Source organism: Panthera pardus, unplaced genomic scaffold (genome assembly GCF_024362965.1).
Source record: "Panthera pardus isolate Hobbes unplaced genomic scaffold, ASM2436296v1 HiC_scaffold_6, whole genome shotgun sequence".
In the NCBI taxonomy this organism is placed as follows: domain Eukaryota; kingdom Metazoa; phylum Chordata; class Mammalia; order Carnivora; family Felidae; genus Panthera; species Panthera pardus.
The window spans coordinates 48064579-48092421 of record NW_026526991.1 but is presented as its reverse complement, the minus strand read 5'-3'; the positions used below and the strand labels follow the sequence as shown (position 1 = coordinate 48092421).

At 37.9% G+C, this 27843-nt stretch overlaps 1 protein-coding gene across 1 annotated transcript; it reads left to right on the top strand.

The window, feature by feature from the left end:
• The first annotated feature begins 1939 nt into the window (after positions 1 to 1939).
• On the top strand, positions 1940 to 27548 carry MDM2 (MDM2 proto-oncogene). Its single transcript, XM_019455049.2, is given in 11 exon segments — positions 1940 to 1981; positions 1983 to 2021; positions 5163 to 5237; positions 6820 to 6953; positions 10079 to 10128; positions 13649 to 13716; positions 13846 to 13942; positions 18540 to 18700; positions 22845 to 23000; positions 23945 to 24022; positions 26468 to 27548. Coding segments are annotated over 11 exon segments (1476 nt in total). The 3' UTR covers positions 27044 to 27548.
• Positions 27549 to 27843: the final 295 nt, after the last annotated feature.

Here is a 27843-nt window from a genome sequence, read left to right as displayed (position 1 = left end):
AAAGGAACTAATTGCTTCCTGGCCAAAGAAGCTCGTTCTTTGCAATGACTGTGCCTTTTGGGTTGAACAAACTCAATTCTTACGTCCTTATTTATTTTTGAAATTGCCACGCCTATATGCCAAAAGGGGCAAGGTGAATTTTTCAGTACCTAGTCTTATATATTTTTTAATGAGAATGTATATATTATATAAACAAACCATAACATTCTAAAAGCATAAAGTGAAAAGTAACCGCCGTTCCTTATCTCCTGATACCCCCATCACTGTAGCCACAAGTCGTCTATTTCTCCAGCCAGAACATTTGTATGCATCACATACGAGTCTATATTGTGCTATTTTTTTATATTGTACTATTTTTAATTGTACTTAAAAAAAAAAAAAAACAAACAAGTCTTGAAATAACTCGTTTGTATGTATATAACTCCAGTGGCTGGCGGTGTGGGCTTCATCTATCGCACAGCTGTTAATTTTGGTTTCTTTTTTGGTAGCTGCACTCAGATACGCCTGGTGCCTTCAGTTTCCATCGCGGCCGAAAGTTGTAAACACATGAAATACAGAAATAGCACAACGGTAAAGAAGTCCCAAGGGTCGCGCGCCAAACGAAGCGCGGCGGGCTGAGCCGAGCCCCACCCCGGAGAGACTGGCGGTCGACACCCCGCCGAACGCGCGCGCCGGCACGGCCTCTCCTACCGCCGGGCGGCGGCCAGTGGCATGGCTGCGCGCGCCGCGCTCCGGACCGCCCCCTTCACGGAGGCGCCGGCCCAGCCCCCTCCCCCAATTGGCGGACGTGGTGGGGCCTGGGCGCGCGCGCGCGCGCAAGCGCCCTGATGAGTCGCGGCTTCCGGCGCGCTCCTCTGGGGCAGCAGGGGGCGCGCATCGGGCGCGCCTCGGCCGGCTCGGGTCCTCCTGGGGCCTGTGCGGCCCTGTGTGGCTGGAAAGAAAATGGAGTAAGAGCCCGAGTCTGAGGGGCAGCCCTAACCCCTCTGACCGAGGTCCTGCCGGCTTCGCCGCCAGGAGCCTCTCTCTTCTCCGGACCCAGTGCGTTCGAGCGCCCCAGTGGCCTGGGCCCCGTGAGTGGAATGGTCGCCGAGGCCCACGGCGTCGGGGCTTCTGCCCGCCCAGTGAAGGGTACTGGGGAGCCTCGAGGGTCCCCGTTCTTCCTACTCCAGGCGCGGACAACTCCGCTTGGTGAGAGCAGGTACCGGCGGGGGAAGCGCATGGGCAGTTCTGAGTTTGTTCTGTGACTTGGGTTTCCCAGCTCGCTGTCGTTTGTAGACTCTTCCCCCGCCTGCGGGCTTTGTGCATTTGGTGGTGGGGGGCGCGGGGCACGTGGGTTTGTGGAGGTTTTTGTTGGAAGGAGGTGAGGGCTGTGGCCGCCCGGGGGGGAGGGCGGGGTTTCGGGCGCGCCAGCCAGCGGGCGGGAGGCGGGGGGGCTCCACGGTGGTCAGGGTAAAGGTCACGTGGGCGGGGGGTGCGTTGCGGGGCCGACGGCGGCCTCTCGGCTTGGGGTCCCAATGATGACAGGTGGCCTGTTCCGTAGCGTGCGTGAAGCCGGCGCCTTGTCCTGGGCGAGTTTGGGCTGGTTCTGTGTCTAAGTTGACTCAGCTTTTCCCTTGGGCTGGTCAAGTTCGGACACGTTCCTAGTACGTAGCAGAAGAGCTAAGCCCTGACTTGTCTCCAGCTGGGGCTATTTAAACTATGCTTTTTCCCAGCTGTTATTCACTGGCGATTAGAGGTAGATACCTGTGGTCACCGACGTAGAGCACTTATTCTACATTGATCCAGGTAAGGGACCCCGCTTGTTACTGGCTTTAGTTTTACTACAATATTTAAGGCAGTGTTTATCTTCTTCCATATGACTTTGGTGGTTTTTTTTTTTCACCTTTGTTTCATTATTTCAAGTTTTTATCATGTGTGTTTTTTTCCTACTCATAGGCAAATGTGCAATACCAACATGTCTGTGTCTACCGATGGTGCTGTAAAGCACCTCACAGATGCCAGCTTCGGAACAAGAGACCCTGGTTGGTATTTTTGTCTCAAGTGTAACTTTTAAGAATATTTTATGAGGTGATCAACTAAATTCCTTAGACCCACATTTATGGCATGGCTCTTTAAATGAAATTGTATGAACATAGCCTGAATTCTGCCACTCAGGCATAACTGTAAAAGCTGACTGTAAGAACCTGTATCATTTTCTTCGTACTTTCCCACACTGGATTTAAAATTGAGTTCCATTATATTCTTAAGCATGGATGCTGAAGTTATGTTTATTATGTGACCGATTTTTTTTTCTATTTTGACTTATTGAACTTCCTAAATGGTTTCTAAAAGTCACAAAACTAATTCATGCTTAGAAAGATTTTAGGCATTACAGAAAACTGAAAATTCTGATCATCTCTCTCTCTCTCTCTCTCTTTTTTTTTTTTTTTTTTTTTAAGTTTATTCATTTTGAGAGAGGATCCCAAGCAGGCTTCGAGCTGTCAGCACAGAGCCTGATGTGGGGCTCTGTCCCATGAACCATGAGATCATGACCTGTGCCGAAATCAAGAGTCAGACGCTTAACTGACTGAGCCACTCAGGCACCCCTCTAGTCTTCTCTTTCAACCATGTCTCCTTTTAGATTTTTCCTATGTATATACCCATATATGATGTGTTATTGTTCTGTTCTATTAAAACAGGATTAAACTAGAGGTGTGGTGCAAATTCCATCCATGTCAGTAAATCTACAGAATTCTGTTTAATGCCTCCATAGCGTTCCAGAGCATTAGGGTAGTAGTATTTAAAAAATTTATGCCTCTACTGATAGGGTTTTTTTTTTTTTTTTTTTTTTTATAGTTTTTTAGAAAACTGAGTTTTATTTTTGAGTATTACGAACAGTGCTGCTTTGGGGTGCCTGAGTGGCTCAGTTCGTCCATCTTCAGCTCAGGTCATGATCTCGTGGTTCATGAGTTCGAGCCCTGTGACTGGCTCTGTGCTGACAACTCAGAGCCTGGAGCCTGTTTCAGATGCTGTGTCTCCCTCTCCCTCCCCCACCCATGCTCTGTCTATCATAAATATTAATAAAAAATTTTTATAAAAAAAATAGCGCTGCTTTGTACATGTCTCCTCCTGTAGGATTTTGTAGAAGTAGAACTCTTGGGTCCTAAACTATACATGTATTTGATTGCTATTCACATCTTGATTACCACAAGATTGTAACAGTTTTCACCTCTGCCAACACTGAGTATTACCAGTTTTTATTATTTTGCTACTTTTGTGGTAAAAGGTACTGTGTCATCGTTTAAATTTGTATTTCCTTAATGTCTGTTGAGATTGGGCGTCTTGTCATTCGTTAAATCGTTTCTTTCTTCTGGAATTTACTTGGTCTCATCTGTTCACTTTTTTTTTTTTTTGTTTTATTGTGTTTTTTGTAATAATTTGTAGTTCTCTGTGTTTCAAATATATTTGACTTTTATCATTTACAAATGTTTAACTTTATGTTGTTTTTGAGAATGTTTTTATGAAGTCAAACTTGTTGGTTTTTGAATTTCATATCATGCTTTGGAAGAATTCTCCCATCCCAAGATTATGCAGATATAGCCCTGTATTTTCTTGTAATATTTTAATTTTCACATCTAGATCTTTTTTCATTTGGCATTTATTTATCTCTTTGTTATTAAATGTAAGATTAAGAATGCTTCTTACAGTTTTCTTATGGCATGTCTTTCAGGTCTTAATAAAAAACTAATGGCTCTCCATTGCAGATTTTTACTTTGAGATGTTTTATGTAGTTTGAAGTTAACATAGCATATATTAAATTTGAGGAGGAAAAAAATAATTTTTTATCTTTTCAGAGAGGTCATTCTTTAAGTACCCTGGAAGTAAAGTGTATATGTAAGCACACACACAAAAAAGTGTGTGATCAGAACAGCTAATGATTCAGTACTACACTTAAGTGTATTTTAAGTTTTTTGGTTATTTAATTGATTAGCTGGAAGTAGGCAGCTTTCTTAAATTTACTTTTGAGAGTTAGATTGCATACTGGGATGCTGTTAGATTTCCAAGTTAGACAAAGGATGGGAATATATTGAAGAGAGGTGCAGAGACACTAGTCTTTGTGGAGGGAGCAAGTTATAAAGATAGTTGAGTTTTGAAGATTTTGATATAGCAACAGTTAGGGAGAAAGAGTATATTATATCTCTGTCTCCTTGCCAGTTATTTTCTCAATACCACTTGCAAAACTTCTAAATCAGGGTCAGGCAAGCTATAACCTGTGGACTGAATTTGGTCTCCTGCCTGTTTTTGTGAAGAAAGTTTTACTGAAATGCAGCCATGGCTATTGGTTTACATATATTCTGTATTTCTGAGTCAGACCACGTGGCAGGGAAAGCTTCAAATATTTACATTCTGGCTCTTTATAGAAAAAAATTGACCCCTGATTTAGTTGGCTGGCTCCTTGAATACAGCTCATATTTTATTTATTTCCCCTACCCCCCAATACCTAGCACTGTCTGGTGCGTAGTACAAGCTCAATAGATGTTTGTCAAGTAGGTATTTGAAATGTAGACCAATTAAGAAGCAGCATGATATAGTAGGAAGAAAATGCTGCTTTGTAGATGAGGGTTGTGAGTTGCAGTCTCAGATCTGCTTTTAATTATCCTTGTCATTTGGGTTAGTTATTTAAGTCGTCCAGCCTTCAGGAGCCTAATATGTGGAAAGAAGAGATTGGGAAAAGGACCTACCCTAAAGACTTACTCTTCTCTCTTGGATTTTGCAATGTAGTTTATGGTAATCTCATTGGAGTATTCCATTTATGCTTAAGTTTGTAAGGTAGTAAGCAGATAATAGGAATAGCTGGAGGAAAAAGAATAATTTTCACTGCCTTGGCGTGGACACTATTTCTGATTGCAACTGATGATACTTGAGGATTCTGTGACAATTTGCATAGTAATTAAATCTCAGTATTTTTTCCACACTGCCTTGACAGTCTGCGGTATTCAGTTTCTATAGTTTATTGCATTTAGTGAAAACATTTGACTTATTTTTTGAGTTCTGACCTTGTGAGATTGTTAAAAGTAATGTCTGCTACATTTATTGAAATTCTTCGTGGACATGCTTACTGTGGGACTTAACAGTTCTGGAATAATTTTGGAAGTATAATAGCAAGTTTTTGTTTTTCATAGGTTAGACCAAAGCCATTGCTCTTGAAGTTGTTAAAGTCTGTTGGTGCACAAAAAGACACTTATACTATGAAAGAGGTAAGCTAAATTAAGCGTGAACAAGATAACTAATGTCTTATTAGTTACATGTAGCCATGGGAAGAAATTGGCAATATAGAGGGATTTTTCAGGAAGCAGCAATATTAAGCATTGTCATTTGGACTATACTTTGAAGCTGAAAATTCTAATTATACTTGAATATCACTTCTCAGCTAGCACCTCTGAGACAAAGGGAGACTCTGTAGGGGTTCTTAGCATTTTTGTGCTGTGGACCCACTTGGCAAACTGGAAGTCTTCTCAGAATCCTGTTTCCAAATGCATGAACCGAAATGTATAGGATTACAAAAGAAACAAATTATGTAACATAGTTACTCAAATAGTAAACAAGCTTGATATATGTGCTTTTTTGTGTGTGTGCTTTTTTATTAACACATTAAATAAGATTTAGTAGTAGACCTAATAAATGTAATTTCAAGGAGTATAGTTAATATTTTGAGGAGTATAGTTAATATTTTGAGATGTTTACACCAAGCATAATATGATATGAAAACACTTGTGGTTTTTATTGGTGGCAAAAATCACAGGTATTACTAATACTTTGTGGTTTGTTGCCTATATTCATAATTGAAGGAAAGCTAAATTTCAGTGAAAAGTTAGTGAAAATACAGAAATTCTTTTTCCATCCAAATTAATGGAACCCCTGAATTCTATCCAAGGACTTCTTGGGCATCCATGGATCCCAGGTTAAGAACTTCTGCACTAGAGATACATGAGTACAGTATACTGATCTTTCTGGGATAGAGGTGAGCTGATTCATGAACATATATGTTCTATTTAATGGATACATTTCAATGTATTGTTCTCTAGCTTGAAATTTGTGCACAGAAGCATGATTTTCAGTGAGAGATTGGGTCATCTTAGGCAAAATTTCACTGTGAGTGAAATGTGCCTTTTCCCCATCTCTCTCACTTAGTTTATGGGTCCCAGATTGCTTAAAACACTGAAGTACCTTATCTACATTGGGATAGTGGGTCAAGAAGAGACTCCAGATCATTTTCCTTTTCAGCCACACTTTTTATAAACTTCCTAATGGGATGTTTGGTAGGAGTGTAGGTTCTCTTCTTCCTTGCCCATGGTCTGTCAACAGTTTCTTCAGTCCATAGTTACCAGGGAATATTCCTTTCAGTGAGGCCTGCTTAGCTAGTTAAGTCTACAGACAGTAGGGAAGTGTCGAGGTTAAGGATATTTTTAGGGCTGTTAACTTGGGTTTGACCTCATTATCATCATGTAATTAGTTAAGGAAACAAAAGGTATGCGTTTAGTAGTAGATAGAAATAAGGGGAGGGGCGCTTGGGTGGCTCAGTTGGTTAAGTCCGACTCTGGCTCAGGTCATGATCTCATGGTTCATGGGTTTGAGCCCCGCATCAGGCTCTGTGCTGACAGCTCAGAGCCTGGAGCCTGCCTCAGATTCTGTCTCCCTCTCTCTCTAGAGAGGTTATTCTAGATGGTTGTGGGTATGGTTGCTGGTTGTTTAACCATCTTTAGATGAATGAGGTATTGAATGTTTTTGAAACTAACATTTACTTTTCTTTAATGCTCAGAAATCATATTTCTATTTCAGGTTATATTTTACCTTGGCCAGTATATTATGACTAAACGATTATATGATGAGAAGCAACAGCATATTGTGTATTGTTCCAATGATCTCCTAGGGGATTTGTTTGGAGTGCCAAGCTTCTCTGTGAAAGAACACAGGTAATTCTTCAGTTTAGTCAATTGTAAAAAGCCAACTGGACAAATGTTTCACTTCGCCTCCACCTTCACTCCCTTTTGTCAGAGAAAAATTGTTGCTGTATGTATAAAAGATGTGGAAATTTAATTTCTTGGTAAGATAGCATATTGCTTGAGAACCTACATTCTGGAATCTTACAAACCTGGCTTTGAGACCTAGCTCAGCTATTTACTAGCTGTGTGACTTGGTAAATTGATTTACTTGCTCAAAACCTTAGATTACCCTTTGTAAAGTAGGGATAATATAAATACTTAATGTGGAGTTTATGAAGACAATGTGTAAAAAGCAGTGTTTGACACATAGAACACACTTAAATGTTAGTCATGGTTACTGTAAATTAAAAAATACTGCAGTTACTTTCAAAGACCATCTTTACCCTGGGGTAAAGGCTTAAATTTAAGCATTCGTTACTTTGGAGATTATTTTGTCATATATCGTAGCACTTCATCAGCCAAGTTTAACACAAATAACCTTTCTAGAATTACTGGGAACTGAAGACTGTTTTTTTTCTTTTTCTTTTTTTTTTTTTTTTTAAATTTTATTTTTTTAAAATTTACATTCAAGTTAGCATATAGTGCAACAATGATTTCAGGAGTAGATTCCTTAGTGCCCCTTACTCAGTTATCCCATCTCCCCTCCCATACCCCCTCCAGCAACCCTCTGTTCTCCATATTTATGAGTCTCTTATGTTTTGTTCCCCTCCCTGTTTTTATATTATTTTTGTTTCTCTTCCCTTATGTTCATCTGTTTTGCCTCAAAGTCCTCATATGAGTGAAGTCATACGTTATTTGTCTTTCTCTAATTTCACTTAGCATAATACCCTCCAGTTCCATCCACGTAGTTGCAAATGGCAAGATTTCATTCTTTTTGATTGCCGAGTAATACTCCATTGTATATATATATATATATATATATATTATATATATATATATATATATATACCACATCTTCTTTATCCATTCATCCATCGATGGACATTTGGGCTCTTTCCATACTTTGGCTATTGTTGATAGTGCTGCTATAAACATTGGGGTGCATGTGTCCCTTTGAAACAGCACACCTGTATCCCTTGGATAAACACCTAGTAGTGCAACTGCTGGGTCGTAGGGTAGTTCTATTTTTAATTTTTTGAGGAACCTCCATACTGTTTTCCAGAGTGGCTGCACCAGCTTGCATTCCCAGTGAAGACTGTTTCTTCAGTCATCCTTTCCTTACATTTGGAATTCCTTTTCCCATGTGGTTTAGCACAGTCTGTGTAGAGCCTTAGCTTGTATGTTTTTCTTAATGGGATGAATACTTTTCACCTGAAACAATTAACTAGGTTCTACTAGTGTTTAATGTTCAATAATATTATAGCTAAAAAGATGGTAATTAAATGGAGTATTTATAACTTTAAAACAGTTTCATTATGTAAGCATAGTATGCATTATTGGACAATAGGAAAAGACAAAACTAAAAATAGGAAAAAAAAGACTATAGTTTGTCATTGAATGGTATTTTTACCTGTTTTTCTGTTATGTGCAGATGTGTTTTAACCCAGTTGTGAACATACTATATTTAATTTTGTCATGCTTCTTAATTCAACATTATATAAACATCCTTCCATTAAGTCACATTTGTCTAATGTTTATTTTTTTAATGTTTATTTATTTATTTTTTGAGAGGGAGAGAGTGGGGGAGAGGCAGAGAGGGGGAAACAGAGGATCCAAAGCAGGCTCTGCACTGAGAGCAAAGAGCCCAATATGGGGCTTGAACTCAGGAACTGTGAGATTATGACCTGAGCTGAAGTCGGATGCTTAACCAGCTGAGCCACCCTGGTGTCCCTGTCTAATATTCATTTATGTTGTTATTTTACATTTGGCCTTGGGATATAAGCTTTATTTTATAACTATGTTGGTGATTTTGCACTGTTTGAGTGTTGAATCTTCTGATATGTTTTGAGGTACAGTTGTATAGTTTCTCACATTGAAAGCATAGTTTAAAAAGTATCTTTGACTTGAATTTTAATATGTTGAGAGATTAAACACTGGGGAGATTACTAACTTGGAAAAAGGGTATGAACAGGAATACTGGTTTTTATGAGTTTACAGAACTGTGTCATTAGTCCCAAGAGTGAAAAGAAATAATTGGGATTGGCACTTCCCCTTAATGATAGGAATTAGAAATGATACGTAACCAATAACATTCTCTAAAATCATTAGTTTAAAAAAAAACTGTACCATAACATCAGTGAAGGCTGGAATAACTGAATTGTCTTCCTGTTGGGGTATAAGTTCTATGAGGGCAGAGATTTGTTTCCATTTTATTCCTTGTTTTCAGTCTGTATTTACTAAATGAATGAAGGAAACTTTAAATAAATTTTAAGATTAAGAAAGAAAATTCATTAGGTGGTTGGTCCATGAGTTGATAGAAGTCAAAATTATAATCAAGTTCCTATGTAGGATGCAGGTTTTGCACAACCCACTACATTTTTAGGCAGTTTACTTCTAAGCTTTAAGTACAGAGCTAGAAATTTTTCTTCTCTGTTTGAAAACAAATATATTAAACTGCTTTCTGCATTCACACCCATTCCCTGGGGTCTTTTGGTGAGGTCCAAACAAGGCATATTTCAGGAAATGGAGATACGAAGTCTTTCAGCTAGAGGGACCTTTGTGATTAAATAAGAGTAACAGTAGGTAATCATACAGCTAATTATCATGGTGCTTTTTAGGGCCTAGAAGCTTACCAGTGGTACAGTTTGCAGTAATTTATTTAAAGTTTATTTATTTTGAGAGAGAGCATGAGTGAGCATGAGCAGAGGAGGGGAGAGAGAGTGGGAGAGAGAGAGAACCTCAAGCAGGCTCTATGCTGTTAGCACAGAGCCCAATGTGGGGCTTGAATCCACAAACAGTGAGATCATGACCTGAGCCAAAATCAAGATTCGGACACATAACTGACTGAGCCACTCAAGTACCCCTGAATGCAGTAACTTAAAATTTAGTTTGTGCACAATATAGTTCATATTAATATGTATTTATAAGTCTGGTTAAGTCCAGTTTAATATATTTTTATTTTAAAACGTATGTCTCTTTTTTTTCCTCCCTACAAGGAAAATATATACAATGATCTACAGAAACTTGGTAGTAGTCAATCAGCATGGTAAGTTAATTTTGAATAACATAAACAGACACCATGAAAATATTTTAAAGACGTTTTATGTATGTGGAAGTCATTTAAGAGGAAGAAATGAACTACATGAAGTAAAATAATACTGAGATTCTAATGCAGCTTTGTGATATGTAAAGTTAAATATCTTATTCCATTAACTGAAGCCTGGGGATATCAGTATTAATATTCTGAAAGAAAATTTCTGGGTGTTTTGGCATCTCACAAACATTTATTAAACACTTATTTTTTTAAATTTATATTTTTATTTTAATTCTAGTTTAGTTAACATGCAGTGTTATATTAGTTTCCAAGGTACAATACAGTGATTCAGCAATTCCATATATCACTCAGTGCTCATCACAAGTGCACTCCTTAATTCCCATCACTTAATTTCACCCATATTCCTCCCCCGCCCCGCCCCATAGCCATCGTTTGTTCTTTAGAGTTAAAAGTCTGTTTTTTGGTTTGCCTCCTTTTTCTTTGTTTTTCTTTCTTTCTTAAATTCCACATGTGAGTGAAATCATATGGTATTTGTCTTTCTCTGTTTTCACTTAACATTACACTCTCTCTATATATCTATAGTGTAAATGGGAAAATTTCATTCTTTTTTTATGGCTGAGTAATACTCCATTGTGTGTGTGTATGTATGCATAGAATACACACACACACATACTATATCTTTATTCATCTATCTATGGACACTGGGGCTGCTTCCATAAAATAATTTGGCTGTTGTAAATAATGCTGCAGTGAACATAGGGGTGCATTTATCTTTTTTGAATTGGTGTTTTTGTATTCTTTGGGTAAACACTCAGAAGTGGAATTATTGGATCATATGGTAGTCCTGTTTTTAATTTTTTGAGAAACCTCTGTACTGTTTTTCACAGTGGCTGAACCAGTTTGCATTCCCACCAACCATGCACATGGGTTCCTTTTTCTCTACATCCTTGCCAACACTTGTTTCTGAAAGGTAGATAATTTCAGAAGGCCATGCTTGGAAGAGATGTCATTAAAACATATTAAAAGGTTTTGGGAAATAATACAGATACTTAAGTAGGACCATTCAAATAGATGGGGCCCATTTTTTATTTATTATTTATTTAATAGACAAAACTTTATCAGTTTGTTCAGGTAAGCGGCATCTTCTTTGCCTATCTTTAAGCTTGCAGTTCTTAACTGAGAATCTGATGAAAACACTAGGTTTGTATTTCAGAGAGATACACATAAATATATATGGTGGTATGCTAGTAAATGTTTAACAACCCACTGACTCTTCAGGAAAAGCCCTGATTTGTGGTGTTTGCTGATTTCCATCGTGTAAATAACTCCCACCATGGCCATTTTCAAGCTGCGTACATGGAATTGGTAGAAGATACACAGTTGTTTGCCAGTAGGAGCTGGCTCCCAACACACCCCTGACTTCTTAAAGCCCGTTCTTGAACTACAATTAATTGTTTTCAAAAGCTTGTTTATGCAACAAACTGGCCACTCTTGTGCTTCCACTATTCTGTATTTGGACCTTATTATTACATTGTTTTGTTTCACTTGATTATATTTCTTGTATCCTACTCAGGTTTGCATTTTGCATCAATACAGTGTTTTAGTAATACGGTGTTTAATAAATGTGTTGAGTTGAATACCGTTCCATAGTTAGGATTTAAGACCCAGAAAAGGGCATTACTGTCTTATCCTAGAGTAGAAGTGACTGTTAGGCTGGTAACAAGATGCTTTATTGTTTTACAGAGCTCTTTATGAAATTAAATGAAGGCCAAAAAAATAGTATTATAGTAGTATTTTAAGTTTTTTAAATATTATACCTGATGTATTCATTGGTTCATGTAAAGACACCTTGGTAGATTACCAGGAAAATTATATTAATGAGATGGTAACCTATAGATTACTTAGGTTATTTCCATTTGTTATTTCTGTGTTTGTTTCAGGTTTCAGTTAGTAGAATTAACTTCAGAGCTCTTGTAACTGTGTTCTCAACCTGTCACACCTAGTACTTCCTTTTTATTACATCTATTTTGTAACATCTCCTTTATTATACTAAAACGTAATATAACCTGTCTATATGTACAACTTAAAATACATAACCCATGATATAAAGAAGCAATAAACTTACGATAATGTGCATAATTTCAAAGTGTTAATGCTTGGGCCTGACATTCGTATTAAGATGAAAATGTTTTGGAGGGTATTTGATTATGATCTTTGGCACCTGTATATATTCCATATCTGAAATGCTGACTTCTGAGCTCCAAGTCTATACATCCAACTAAAAACTAAACCTACCTACCTGAATGAGTTTCATCCACTTTAGTTCATTATCTTCCCATCCCAATCTCTTTGTCTTCTGAAGTTTCTCTCTTGGTGAATGGTTTTAACTTCTCTGGAATTGATCTTTCTTCCATGCCTTAGTTTAGGCTTTAATACTTCTGCATTTGTATTATTGCAGTTACTTTCTAATGTTGGCTTCCCTGCCTCTGCTCTCTTTTTCTTCTATTTTGCTGAAGTAATTTGTCCCTCTCCGCTTAAAATGATCATTTATGGGTTCTTTATTGTTCTCTGGATAAAAAGACAATACAGTTTTATCTATTGGATTAAACCTTTTTAGGAGTGCCGGGGTGGCTCAGTAGGTTGAGCTCAGTAGGTTGAGCGTCTGACTTTTGATTTTGGCTCAGGTCATGATTGCAGGGTCATGGGATCTGTGCTGAGCCTGGAGCTGGCTTAAGATAATCTCTCTCCGTCTGTCTGTCTGTCTGTCTGTCTCTCTCTCTCTCTCTCTCTCCCCCCCTCTCCCCCCCTCTCCCCCCTCCCCCCCTCTCTCCCCACCTCTCTTCCCCCCTCTCCCTCCCTCTCCCTCCCTCTCCCTCCCTCTCCCTCCCTCACCCTCCCTCACCCTCCCTCACCCCTCACCCCTTCTTGCGTGTTCCTTTTTATGCTTAATGGCTGCAACAGTGCTAGGGAAGGTTCTGAAGTGTCAGCTGGGAAGCATGCAGTGATGTAGGATTGAAGGCATGAGTGCTGTTTGTTGATGTCCTTGTTCTGTTTTGCAAGACACACAGGATCCTTTATGATCCTGCTTATATTCTAGTAATAATTAACTACCTGTAGTTCCCTGTAACAAGCGTTGGTAATTCACTTCTGGATTTTTTTTTTCACAGGGTGTTCCTCAGCCTGGAATAGCTTTTCTTAGTCCTACTTCTTTAAATTTTATGGAACCTTTCCTGACTCCTTGTTCCTCATACCTTGCTGTGTCCCTACCAAAAAATCATTGCTCTGTCTTTTTCGTTACACTTTCATTACTCTTAATGTATTCTCTGTATTAAAATTGAATCTTATTACTTATTTCTACAATATCTAGCATGGGGTTGGCCCCTGGGAGACACACATTTAATGTTTGTTGAAAGGTTAAATTGTGTAAGGAGTTTTTCCTGGACTGACAGACTAGTTTCTTTTCTAGTTTGTGATTCTTTGTTGTTGTTGTTGTTTTTTTTTCCCCCATCAGAACCATCAGATTCAGGCACATCTGTGAGTGAAAATAGGTGTCACCTTGAAGGTGGGAGTGATCAAAAGGTAATCTTGAAATGAATGCATTCTAGTGTGATGTTTCTTGAAAGTTAGGTTATTTTAAACAAATAATTTTCAGCTCCCTGGTGTTACAAGTTAAGTTTTTGTTTTTCTCCCCCCACCTTGCATGCTTAGGACCCTGTGCAAGAGTTGCAGGAAGAGAAACCTTCATCTTCAGATTTGGTTTCTAGACCATCTACCTCATCTAGAAGGAGAACAATTAGTGAGACAGGTACATATGATTAATTGGCACTTTCAGACAGCTTTTCACTGTTTATTCTCTAATGAAATTAATGCATTTAGGCTTAATGAAATTTTGCGCTTTTTTTGCCTTAGATGAATTAATTTCTGGGTTTCTTTCATTCTTATTTTTATATGATTTGTTTAAAAATTTCTCTCTTAGCAATATTTTTCTGTTTGACTACAGCACAGTTTTCTGGGCCCAATGGAGTTTATAGTTAGGCACCTATTATTCAAGGTAATAGAGGACAAGCATCTAAACTGTATTTTAGTCATTATTCTTAGTTACCTTAGCAGTTAAAATATTTGTTGTTTCTAATAAGTGATGAAACATACCAGTGAGTTTAAAAACAAAGTAAATAGCATCTTAGAAATGAAGATGAGATTAAAAAAAAAAATAGCTGAGGACATTTTTACAAAGAAAAGATAGTGGAGGAGGAGGAGGCTGTTGTCTGATCAAAAGTCAATAACTAAAACTGTGATTCAGATGAAAGAAGAGTTCAGCAGATCAGTGAGAGAGAGTAGATAAACCCAGACTAGAATTACGCACAGGAGAGCAGAGGGCGGTAAGGGCAGAGGGTGTTTTGTTCACTACATGGGACTGGAGCAAGTGGTTAGTTATTTGGGGAAGAAAAGACAAATTCTGTCTATACCTTATGCCAAAGTGAATTCCAAATGAGTTTAAAAGATAAATGAAAAAATTATATTTGAAGGATATTCACTTTAAACCTGATGGTGTCAATACCCTTATTACATAAAAAGTTCTCCAAAATTGATTAAAAAAAAAATTAAAAATCCACATAACGAAAAGGAACAAAACACCCAATTTTTCATAGTAAATACAAATGACTAATAAATAGGGAGGGGGTGGGTTTTTGTGATTTAGCTTTATAGACAATAACAAATGCAAAAAGGCTTCTTTTCTAGGCTACCAAATTAGAGATTTTTTTACTCATCCTTGTTAACATGTGTATTGGCACTGATACACTATTGGTGTACCAATAGTTTAACAACAACTTAAACCTTTATGGATATAAAAAGGCTTGGAGTTCTTACCATTATCCCAATAACTCTGCTTCTAGAGATCTATCCTAGTGATATAATCAGAAATTCAAAGATTACGTGTATTTAGAGATACTAATTACAGCATTATTTATAATTAAAGACATATGGTAGAAAACGTCGTCACTAGTTCAGGCCATTGCCCTCTGGTCTCCAGACCACAGCAACAGCTTTCTGATTTTGTTTTACAATTGTGTCCCTTCACACAGTACTAAAGGAGGTGGTAAAAGGTAAATTGGATTGCATCACTTCCCCACTTACCCACTTTGGTTATTTAAAATAAAACCCACGCTTTTTACCTTGGCCTAACAAAGCCATCATCTGCCTTTAACCTGGTTTTTGGCCTTTTCCTCCTACCTCTATTATTTCCATTGTACTGATTATTTAGTTCTTCAAGTCAACTCTTTGCTACTTTAAGGTTGTTGGCACACACATTTTTTGTTTTTGTTTTTTCCTGCCAGGAGTTTTTCTACCTCAGCCTTACAAGACCAGCTCCTCATTTTTCTGTTTTTGCTGAAATGTGACCTCAGAGAGCCTGTCTCTAACCAGTCACAAAGGCAGATTGTTCTTTTCCTCAGCCCCCTACTTGTTTCCTCATAGCACTCATTATAGCTGGTAGATAATTATGTTTCGGTTGCCTGGGTGTTTGAAATTAAACTTTGTCTGGTGGCAGGGATGATAACTGACTTCACTTTTGTAAACCCACTGCCTAGCACAGTGCCAGACAGTAAGCAGTTGCTCAGCTTTGTGGACTAAATAGTTCAATTATATGAACAGTATATAAATCTATGTCATGGACACCATATTCTGTAGCCATTAAAAATAACGTAAAAGAAAATTTAAGAGCAAACCACCCCCAAATTGTACATATAGTATGATTCAAATACGTTTTTTAAAAGGAAATAAATGGGTGTTTGGGTGGCTTTGTTGGTTAAGCGTCTGCCTTTGGCTTAGGTCATGATCTCACAGTTCATGAGTTTGAGCCCTGCATTGGGCTCTCTGCTGTCAGTGCAGAGTGTGCTTTGGATCCTCTGTCCCCTCTCTCTCTGTCCCTCTCCTGCTCATATTGTTTCTCAAAAATAAATAGGCACTTAAAAAAATAAAAGGAAATAAAAACTGGAAAATTATTACACTAAAATATTAATAGTAGTTCTCTCTCAAGGGTAGCACTACAGATGGTTTACATTTTTTAAATTTTCTGTTTTTTTTATTATTTCTATAATGAGTAATATGATACTTTAATAGAAGAAAATCCCAAATGATATTTTTAATGGAGGTAAACAATAAGAATCAGTTGGTGTGGTTTTAGGCTTCTAGCCCACATTATTCAACCAAGATCACCTTTTATAAGGAATACAAACATGATTAAGAACTTACACCAAGAACTTGTGATTTAGTTTTGGAGAGATCAACACAGAATTACTTAAAGTATAGGGTATAAGAGTGGGGAATTCAGAGGAAAAAGTTGACTTTGACTAGGAAGGTCAAGAGAAGGAAATGGAGTGAGCACAAGGGTGTGCAAGTTGTACCTGTTTCAGGCATATGGATTATGGTTTGTTTAATCCTATAACCCTATTTGGTACTTATGTAAAAGGCTGAAGCGAACATCCTTGCCACATACATCCTTAAGTAATTATGCAGATATTTCTAGGATAGAGATTGCCCACCAAATGTCATATTATTTTACATTTCTACCAACAATGTATAAAAATGTCCTTTTTCTCAAATCTCAAGACTCTCATTTTAATTTTTGTCATTCTTGGGGGTAAAAAAAATGGTATCTTGTTTTAATTTACATGTCCTTGATCAGGAGGTAGGGGATTTTTTTATATGCTTATTAGTCACTTGTATTCTGTGAATTGCCTTTCGTATCTTTGACTTTTTTTTTTTTTTTTAAGTTTGTTTATTTAGAAAGAGAGGGAGGGAGCTGGAGTGGGGTGGGACCAGGGAGGGAGAGAGCCCAGTGTAGGGCTCTCAAACCCACGAAGGATACCATGAGATCATGACCTGAGCTGAATTCACCAAGAGACTGCTTAACAGACTGAGCCACTCAGGAGCCTCTCTCTGACTTTTTTTAAATCAAGAGTTTTTTTGTTTGTTTTTGTTATTTTTACTTGATTGGTGGCAGGTGTTTGTAGTAAGTAGTAACCATTTTATGTATGTTGCACATATTCTAGGCTGACATTTGCTTTTTCATTTTTGTTCATTCTGCCATGTAAACCTTAATTTATTTAACATAGTCTAATTTTGATAAATTTTTTAATTTTTTTAATGTTTATTTTTGAGAGAGACAAAGCACAAGTGGGGGAGGGGCAGAGAGAGAGGGATATACAGAATCCGAAGCAGGCTTCAGGTTCTGAGCTGTCAGCGTGGAGCCCTGTGTGAGATCATGACCTGAGCTGAAGTCGGACACTTAACTGACTGAGCCACCCAGGCACCCTTGATAAATTTTTTCTTGAGGGCTTTGCAGTGTTATGTCACACTTCCTTACCCCAGTATTACAAGAATATTCTCTTAGAAGTATTTGGGTGGTTTTGTTCTTTGTGTTTGGCTCTTTAATTCATTTGGAATTTATTTTTAAATCTAATACGTGGTAAGACTCATTCACGTACCTGACAGATTTGGCAACATTCTGACTTAAAGTGAGAAGTAATTCATTATTTAAGATAAAATTTTGATTACTATTAAAAATAGAACTGAGGAAATTGAAATGTTAAGAATACCTTCTAAGTAAATTAAACATTTTTTGTTCTTTTTAGAAACAAAATGATATATTCTAAAGTGTGATTTTTGACAGAAGAATTTTAGATTGGTTAATGAAAGCTCTAGATGGATTAAATTAGTTGTGACTTAATGGAGACGAAGTTTTGAAAGAAGCTTGAAAAGCTTTTATCCCTTTATTTATTTATTTTGAGAGAGCATGAGCAGGGGAGGGCCAGAGAGAGAAGGAGAGAGAGAATCTTAAGCAGGCTCCACACTGTCAGCACAGAGCTGGAATTGGGGCTTGATCTCATGACGGAGAGATCAGGACCTGAGCCAAAATCAAGAGTTGGATGCTTAACGGACTGAGCCACCCAAGCACCTCTGAAAAGAAAAGCTTGTATGTGTGTAAGTAATGTCTACACACAACGTGGGGTGCAGACTCAGCGACCCCGGGATCAAGAGTCATATACTGACTGAGCCAGGCGATTCAGAAGCTTGAAAAACTTTTTGAAAATACAGCCTTTTGGGGGTGCCTGGCTGGCTCAGCCAGTAGAGCATGTGAGTCTTGAATTTGGGGGTGTGAGTTTAAGCCCCATGTTTGATGTAGGGCTTACTTAGAAAAAATAAATACAGTGTTCTGCTGTAGCTCTCAGTTGGGACAGATCCAATAAAAGCATTAAGTTTTGAAATGGTAATAATGACTATTTTCTCTGTTTAATTTCATTGAGATTAAATTTCAGTACAAATAGGTACTCGAGGCAGCTCGTTTGCTAAATAAATCACAACATGGGGTTTTAATTGACTTTTTTTCCTTATATATGCAGAAGAACATTCAGATGAATTACCTGGTGAACGGCAGAGAAAGCGCCACAAGTCTGATAGTATTTCTCTTTCCTTTGATGAAAGCCTTGCTCTGTGTGTAATAAGGGAGATATGTTGTGAAAGAAGCAGTAGCAGCGAATCGACGGGGACTCCGTCAAATCCGGTAATCTTTTCATTTTAAATAAAATAAAACAAGACTCTTATTTTTAAAGTCTAGTTCTGTCAGTCCTAATAAACATTTGGATAGAATGCATATATATGCAATTGCTGTTATATACACAGTGGTAAATTTTTCTGTCCGATAAAATTACCATGTAAATCTTCTCTGTCCCCAACCCCAGGTTTGGGAGGAGGGTGGGAGATCGTGCAGTTGTGGGTGTGATGATAAAATTAGCACCAATATTAATAGTTGTTAATGTCGTCCTCCATAGTGGAGAATCTTTGTGGGCTGTGCACAAGTAGTACATTCACAGAAATTGGAATGGTCTGAGGATTTTTAGTTTTATTTAAAAAAAAAATAAGGGAAGAAAAAAGTTAAGTATCTTAGAATCTAAGGCAAATTTGTTTTGAACATTTAGAGTAACAGTATCTTCTTTATTATAGCTATCAGCAAACAAGCCAGCATAGTCTAAGCTACACACTTAGCCGTACATAGGCCTAGATATCAGGAAAGAGGTGTTTAGTAAGGCTGTGAAATACAGGCATGTTGTTACATGGATGGCGGGAGAGATTTAGTAATTTTGATTATTGATACAAAAATCCAAAGAATTTGTAAAAAAAATTTTTTTTTAGAAAGATTCTTTTTTTAAAAAAAATTTTTTTAAAAATGTTTATTTATTTTTGAGAGAGACAGAGACAGAATGCGAGTGGGTTAGGGGCAGAGAGAGAGGGAGACACAGAAGCTGAAGCAGGCTCCAGGCTCTGAGCTGTCAGCATAGAGCCCGACGTGGGGCTCGAACTCACAAGCTGTGAGATCATGACCTGAGCTGAAGTCAGATGCTCAACCGACTGAGCCACCCAGGTGCCCCAGAATTAGTAAAATTCTTAAGAGAGATCACTGAAAGAAGTTTGGTTAAAAAAAATATATAAATTTTTTTAAATGTTTTATTTATTTTTGAGACAGAGAGAGAGACAGAGCATGAGCAGGGGAGGGGCAGAGAGAGAGGGAGATGCAGAATCAGAAGCAGGCTCCAGGCTCTGAGCTGTAAGCACAGAGCCCGACGCGGGGCTCGAACTCACAAACTGTGAGATCATGACCTGAGCCGAAGTCGGATGCTCAACGGACTGAGCCACCCAGGCGCCCCTTTTTTTTTTTTTTTTCATGTTTGTTTATTTTTGAGAGAGACAGACTGAGTGTGAACAGGGGAGGGGCAGAGAGTGAGGGAGACACAGAATCGGAAGCAGGCTCCAGGCTCTGAGCTGTCAGCACAGAGCCCGACGCGGGGCTCAAACCCACAAAGAGTGAGATCATGACCTGAGCCGAGGTCAGACACTTAACCAACTGAGTCACCCAGGCGTCCCTATTGTTGTTATTTCTTACATTATCTTTACTTTTTTTCCCTTCCAAAGCACTGATTTTATGGATACAGGTGTACCCTCTAGACTTAGTATTTAATAGAGCTGTTACTTCTGTAGGCCACTAGATGGCATAGAGAGCAAGTTCTTCATTCAGTAGGTACGTAAATGTTTTCTATACCAGGTTCTGTTTGGCACTGGAGTGGTTGTCAAGGTAGATATAGATATGGTCCCTGCCCTCATGGGGAGACACATCATCAACAATGAGGTAATTAAGACATTTAACAAATGTTGTAGAAAAAAAATACAGGTTCTTGAGAGCAAACATATGTGATCTGAAAATTGAATCCAATTAAAGAAAGCTTAACATGTACACAGACTTTATGTTTGGATAATTTTATTCCTTACAAATGATTTAAGTAGAACTATGACCCATTAAACTTGCAGACTTTGTTACAGTTGTTTCAGAATTCTAGTTAAATGATATTTAAAGTCCTTGTTTTTGCTTTCTACCCTGGGACACTGCCTTGTTATTAAAGCAACAGAGGATATTTTCTTTTTTCTTTTTGTTATTCCTATCCTATATTCTCTTCTAAAAATTCTATTAAAAATCTACTGTTTTGCAGGCTGAGTTCCTACTTGTGAAAGCTTTTGGTAGGGGCAGGGTTTTTCCTTGTTTTTAGCTTACCTGATATGAGAATGGTATAGTCCTCATTTGGTGTCATTATTCACCCGCCTGTGAAGGCAGTTAAAGGAAAGTGCGTTGACTTTCATCTTTTTTTCTTTTAGGCTTAATAAATTGAGGAACTAAGGCTATATTCTAGGCTCTGTACTAGACAGTTTACGTGGTACCAGCTCAGCAGCCTCACATTCCATTTATAGATGGGAAAGATAAGCTTGAAGGTTTCAAATAACTTGTTTAAGATTCCATAACTAATAATTGTCTGTTTGGAAACTGAGAAATTGTCTCAGGAAAACCAATGGCCATGGCTGTGTTCAATAAAACTGTATTTGTAAAAATAGATGGGTAGTGGGCCATACTTTGTCAACCCATACAAGAGAAGATACCTGCTGAGACTTTCATCTTTTTTGTGATATATCCCCATATTCTAAACTTAGTGCAATAGGGGCGCCCGGGTGGCTCAGTCAGTTAAGCGTCCGACTTTAGCTTAGGTCATGATCTCACAGTTTGTGAGTTTGAGTCCCGCATCGGGCTCTGTGCTGACAGCTCAGATCCTGGAGCCTGCTTCAGATTCTGTGTCTCCCTCTCTCTCTGCCCCTCCCCAACTTGTGCTCTGTCTCTCTCTCAAAAATAAACATTAAAAAAAAAATTTAGACTTAGTGCACTAAAATGCTAGTTAATTGAAGTATACAGTTTATTAGGTTACCTTATTAGAGATCATATTCTAGCTTCATATGTAATTTTAACCTGAATGTTAATAGAACCCTTGTTAAGAATCATTAACTGCAACTTGTCAATTTTGCTTTTACTACTATCCTAACATCACTGTGAAAAAGTCTTTTGACCTCAGTGTTTATAAAATAATATACTTTGTTTTTTTACAAATGATAGAAGTATTAGAGATTATTTAATCCAAACTCTCATAGATGAAGTGGCTGCGGCCTTTACGGCTTTAAATATGTCCAAGGTTAAATAGCTGTTTAGTGGCAAATCTAGAAGAAGAATGTATCCTGGGGTGCCTGGGTGGCTCAGTTGGTAAAGGGCCCGACTCTTGGTTTTCACTCAGGTCTTGATCTCACTATTTGTGAGTTTGAGCCCCGCCTCAGGCTCTGCACTGACAGTGTGCAGCCTGCTTGGGATTCTTTGTCTTGCCCTCTGCCCCTCTTCTGCTCGCTCACTCTCTTTCTCTCTCAAAAATAAATAAACCTTAGAAGAAAAGAATGTTTGTATCCTGATTCTTAGACCAATGTATTTTTTCTGTCTAGCCTTCTGTTTTGTATATGTTCCTATTCTTAGCACTGACAGTAAATATGGGACTAATGGTCTTATTAGGGTTCTTATACTATAAAATGAGAAACCACAGGAGCTGATACAGAATTTAAAAAATAAATTTAAAAAATAATGTCTGAAAGCTCTTCCAAAGAAATTATTATCAAAGTTCATTAAAAAATAAATCTCAAAAAAATTATAAAATCTCATAATTGTCATGTGGGTTGTAGCTACTACTGTTCTACCAATCTGAAGATCTAAAGAGATTAAGACATGTTTTTAACTCTTAAAGTACGTATAACTCAGATAAGAAACATGTATAGAAAACTATGTTTTGTATAATTTTATGTGTAAAGGTATATAGTATTCAATATGTAAGTAGGAAAGGTAATTAAAAGTGGAAGTACTTTTCTTCTTGTGGTATTGACAGAAGCCTTATCAAAAAAGGATGAGTAGGACTTAAAAACTGTTAAGTTATTCCAGCGAGAGAGGTAAAGTGTGTAAGGTGAACTGTCAAGTTTGGTTTAGAAAAAAGGGTAGATCTGGCCAATTGTTCGTATTGAGGGTGGGGGGAGCAGTGTCTAGTTGGAAGATAAGATGAAAGTGTTAATATGGCCCTACTCTGTGTGCCTTGAATGCCAAGGGGATTTGGCTTTTTTCCTTTATGTGATGGGGTTTTGAACTGGGAACATAATATATTAATAACCCAGAATCTTAATCTAGTGTCATTGTGTAGGGTGGATCTAAGATGGAAATGGGACTATAGGGATGAGCTAGGAAGCTGTTACAGAGGCCAACAGGTAATGTACTTCAAGTAACTTTTTTTTCCCCCTTATTTTAGGATCTCGATGCTGGTGTAAGTGAACATTCAGGTGATTGGTTGGATCAGGATTCAGTTTCAGATCAATTCAGTGTAGAATTTGAAGTTGAGTCTCTCGATTCAGAAGATTATAGCCTTAGTGAAGAAGGACAAGAACTCTCAGATGAAGATGATGAGGTAGTTTTATTTCTCTATAGTCTGAATTTCTTAAATATTTTCTGTATTCATTGATGCTATTTGAAATTATAATGTATTCTGATTTCACTTAATCTTTGACTCTTGTTCAAACTGGAATATTTTGTGGACTTCAGGCTTTTGTAGTTCTTTGATTTATACTCTTGTAACTATAAATGTCAAAAAGTCAACAGTTCTTAATGTTCTTATAAAAGTCTTATTTAAAAAAAAAAAAAAAAATTCCCCTTTTTGGGATGCCTGGCTGGCTCAGTGGGTGGAGCATGCAACTCTTGATCTCTGGGTCATGATTTCAAGCCCCATGTTTTGGGGTAGAGTTTACTTAATAAAGTTAAATTTTAAAATTGCCCTCTTTTAATATTAATTTACTTGAAAAAAAATTTTTTTAATGTTTATTTTTTGAGAGAGAGACAGAATGCAGGTGGTGGGGGGGCGGGCAGAGAGAGAGTGAGACACAGAAACCAAAGCAGGCTCCAGGCTCTGAGCTGTCAGCACAGAGCCCAATGTGGGGCTTGAACTCACGAACTGTGAGATCATGATCTGAGCCAAAGTCAGACGCTTAACCAACTGAGCCACCCAGACGCCCCTAATTTTTAAAGTAAAGTATGCACACAGTTAAAGTCACTGGAGGTGACCACATTCAACATTTCTGGCTGTTTCACAGTTATTTAATATCCCCATATTTATAAAATAAAAATGCTTATACTGAATTTTTTGCCTTATTCATTTTAAACATCCTGTTGCCTTTTTACCATAGTGGGTGAGGATTTCATGGTCCTTCATTTTTCCCCCTCTATTTCATTCAACCTCTGTCTCAGAGGTTCTCATCTATAGTAGTACATGCTATTTGTTAGGACTTACCACTAAGAAGCCTTCCTGGTTAAGGAAAAAAATGTGATAAATTGATGTTGATGGATTTATTTTATTAGGTATATCGAGTAACTGTGTATCAGGCAGGGGAGAGTGATACAGATTCATTTGAAGAAGATCCTGAAATTTCCTTAGCTGTAAGTATACATCTGTTTTTTTAAGGAATCAAAACATTGAGGTTAACATTAGAAAAATATGCCTAGTCTACTTCCTGACATGAGGTAATTTCTATAAAGCTAAAATCCTTTTTAAAAAGTTTTAAAGCATTTTTTTCTTTTACTGGTTGTGTTGGAATCTGTTACTACATTTTTTAGGGGTTTTTTGGTGGTAGGATATGAACTTTTAAATAATTTTTTATTGAGAATTTCAAGCATGTACAGCATAGAGAGTAGTATAATGTATTTCTAGTGTACTTATCACCCAGCTGTAATAGTTACAAACATTTTTCCCATCATGTTGATTTGTACTAGAGAATGAGGTAGGTAGGGTTTGCCATTTAAGAATTCAGGACGTTCACATTTCATGCTTCATAAGGTTCCTGGGGTATTGGAAGTTGGGTTTTTTACTGTGTATTAAAGCTTTAATTTTTTTTTAATGTTTGTTTGTTTGTTTAGAGAGAAAGCAATAAGGGGAGGAGAGGAGAGAGAATCTCAAGCAGTCTCTGCACTGTTGGTGTGTAGCCCAATGCGGGGCTCAGTCCCATGAACTGTGAGATCATGACCTGAGCTGAAATCAAGAGTCGGCTGCTTAACCGACTGAACCACTCAGACGCACTGCTTTAATTTTTTTTTTTTTTTTTTTAATGTTTATTTTGAGAGAGAGAGAACATGAGCAGAGGAGAGGCAGAGAGAGGGAGACAGAGAATCCCACGCAGGCTCCGCACTGCCGGTGCAGGGCCTGACACGGGGCTCAAACTTATGCACTGTGAGCTTGAATTGACCTGATCTGAAATCAAGAGTTGGGTGCTTAACCGACTGAGTCACCCCAGTGCCTGTAACTTTGTTCTTTTAAAAAAAATTTTTTTCTTAATGTTTATTTTTGAGAGAGAGAGAGAGTGAGTGCAAGTGGGGCAGGGGCAAAGAGAGAAGGGGACACAATCCGAAGCAGGCTCCAGGTTCCAGGCTCCGCGCTGTCAGCACAGAGCCTGACACAGGGCTCGAACTCACAAACTGTGAAATCATGAGCTGAGCCAAAGTTGGACGGACACCCAACCCACTGAGCCACCCAGGTGCCCCTAATTTTGTTCTTAATGCCTTTAGTTGTATTTGAATAGGAAATCTCATTTTTCTTGGCTGAGTTGGAAACTATTATCTAAATGCAAAAAAGGTGAAATTGTAAAATTCAAAAAAAAATTTTTTTTTTTTTTTGCTGTAATAGAAAATAATTCAAGTAACTAGTTGACTTACTTTATGCCAGACATAGATCCTGCAGTTTATTGGGGTCTTTGAAGCACTTTCTCCCACGTTATAAAACTTTTGTCTTTGGTTTTATCAGTTGGGTAGCAACCTACATTGAGAACTCGAACTAATGTACAATAGTGAACAGTCTCCATCCCTACTGCTGATGTCTTAGGCATTTGTGAGGCAACTTAAAAATGGTTATATTGGGGCACCTGGGTGGCTCAGTCAGTTAAGCATCTGTTGATTTCAGACCAGGTCATGATCTCACAGTTTGTGAGTTTGAGCCCTGTGTCAGCTCCAAGGGCTCTGTACTGACAGCACAGAGCCCTCCCTCTCCACCCCCCCCCCCCCAAATAAATAGACAGTTTTTAAAAAATGGTTATATTATTCATGGCAAGTTTTACATGTATGTTGTCCTCAGGCAAGAAACATGCTTCAGTTAAGATAGTGGAATAAGAATATATTCGTTAAAAGAGCCTGGAGGATTTAAAGGGGGTTTGTTTTCCAAATTGCATGATGGTGGAAAGGTTGGGAAATAAGTTGAGATATGGGAGAAGCAATAAGCAGTTACAGAGGTGAGAACACAGAAAAGCATAGTTAAATAAGGGGCATACATTTCGGATAGTGACAAGGATGACAGATTTTAGGTGGCCGTGATTGCCGAGAATGTTTTAGCATTTCCTTTGTGGATGAAATGAGGGAAACTCCCTTGAGCCCAGGTTTTAGAGCACTTCCAAGGCAGTCTTAGTCAGTGGCTCATTGGGCAGTGGTTTCGTCTAGATTGATTGGTAGACATTGGGCCTAGGGTTGAGCCTTTAAGAGAGTGAAGTGGGTACAGGCCTCATTTCAGAGTAAAAGACTACATCACACTTGCTTCAACTAGATGAACCAGCTGTATCTATGTCCCCAGATAACTTTATTGGCACGTGGTTAAGATCATGGTGAATACATTTTTTGTTTTACGATTCTTCAGCATAGTTTGCCTGAAAAAAATAGATACTTTATGTGTGTTGTTATAATCTCATGCTTGAGGAAAGATTGTTACATGTTGAATGTTTTATATAAAACAAAATGCTGAAAATTGAACTCTGATAGATTTTATTTCAGACATACTGAAGTTGCTAGAGTTGGCTATGAGTAGTTGTTAAAGGGTTACAGAAACGAACTCTTTTTTCATTGAAGGACTATTGGAAGTGTACTTCGTGCAATGAAATGAATCCTCCTCTTCCACCTCATTGCAACAGATGTTGGGCTCTTCGTGAGAATTGGCTTCCTGAAGATAAAGGGAAAGATAAAGGGAAAATGCCTGAGAAAGCCAAAGTGGAAAACTCAACACAAGTAGAAGAGGGCTTTGATGTCCCTGATTGTAAAAAAACTACAGCGAATGATTCTAGGGAATCATGTGCTGAGGAAAATGATGATAAAATCACACAGGCCTCCCAATCCCAAGAAAGTGAGGACTATTCTCAGCCATCAACTTCTAACAGCATCATTCATAGCAGCCAAGAAGATGTCAAAGAGTTTGAGAGGGAAGAAACACAGGACAAAGAAGAAATCGTGGAATCTAGTTTTCCCCATAATGCCATTGAACCTTGTGTGATTTGCCAGGGTCGACCTAAAAATGGTTGCATTGTTCATGGCAAAACAGGACATCTTATGGCATGCTTTACTTGTGCAAAAAAGCTAAAGAAGAGGAATAAGCCCTGTCCAGTATGTAGACAACCAATTCAAATGATTGTGTTAACTTATTTCCCCTAATGGACATGTCTATAAAAGTAGAATTCTATATTTCTAACTATATAACCCTAAAAATTTAGACAACATGAAATTTTTTTTTACACATATCAAAGTGAGAAAGTATCTCCGTACATGTAGATTTATTTCTTCTCTAGTATAATTTACTTTGGGAATGGGAATAGTAAATACTTCCTTTTAGAAAAATTTCACTTCTGTTTATATTCTCTGTTTGGGTTTTAATGTAATTCGAGTTCGATATGTAGGTCATCCTTAACCCCGCTACTCATATTTTAAATGATCCCCACTTTGCTAAAATTTAGAGACGTATCTGATTTAAAAAAATATAAGTACATTAAATGTAAGTTATGTACATTCAGGGTATGGAATGCAGTGATTATGCTACTTAGAAAACATTCAGATCTGCAGATGGTTTCATTGCCATGCCTATCCATTGTCTAAATTTTTAGGTTTAGTATACATAAATTATTTATTGATTTACAAATAAAAATACTAAATGTTTGATTAAGCATTGTTTCAAGAGTGTGATTATTGGATCTTACAATTTTTCTGTAATGAGCTTTGTTAAAATAGAAATTATACTTGAATATCCTCTATTTGGGTAATCAAAGGTACAAGTCTGAATGTGCTTCTATTTTTGGAATGGCCATCACTGCTGTTGTGTCATTACACATATTAATGGACAACTTAATGTAGTTGGGAGCATCCAAGGCAACGAATAAGACCCAGCTTCAGAGAATGAGGTTACATGGTTTAGTAGGGCCGGGACATGCTGTTTTCTCCCTCCTGTTCACTTGTGTTAT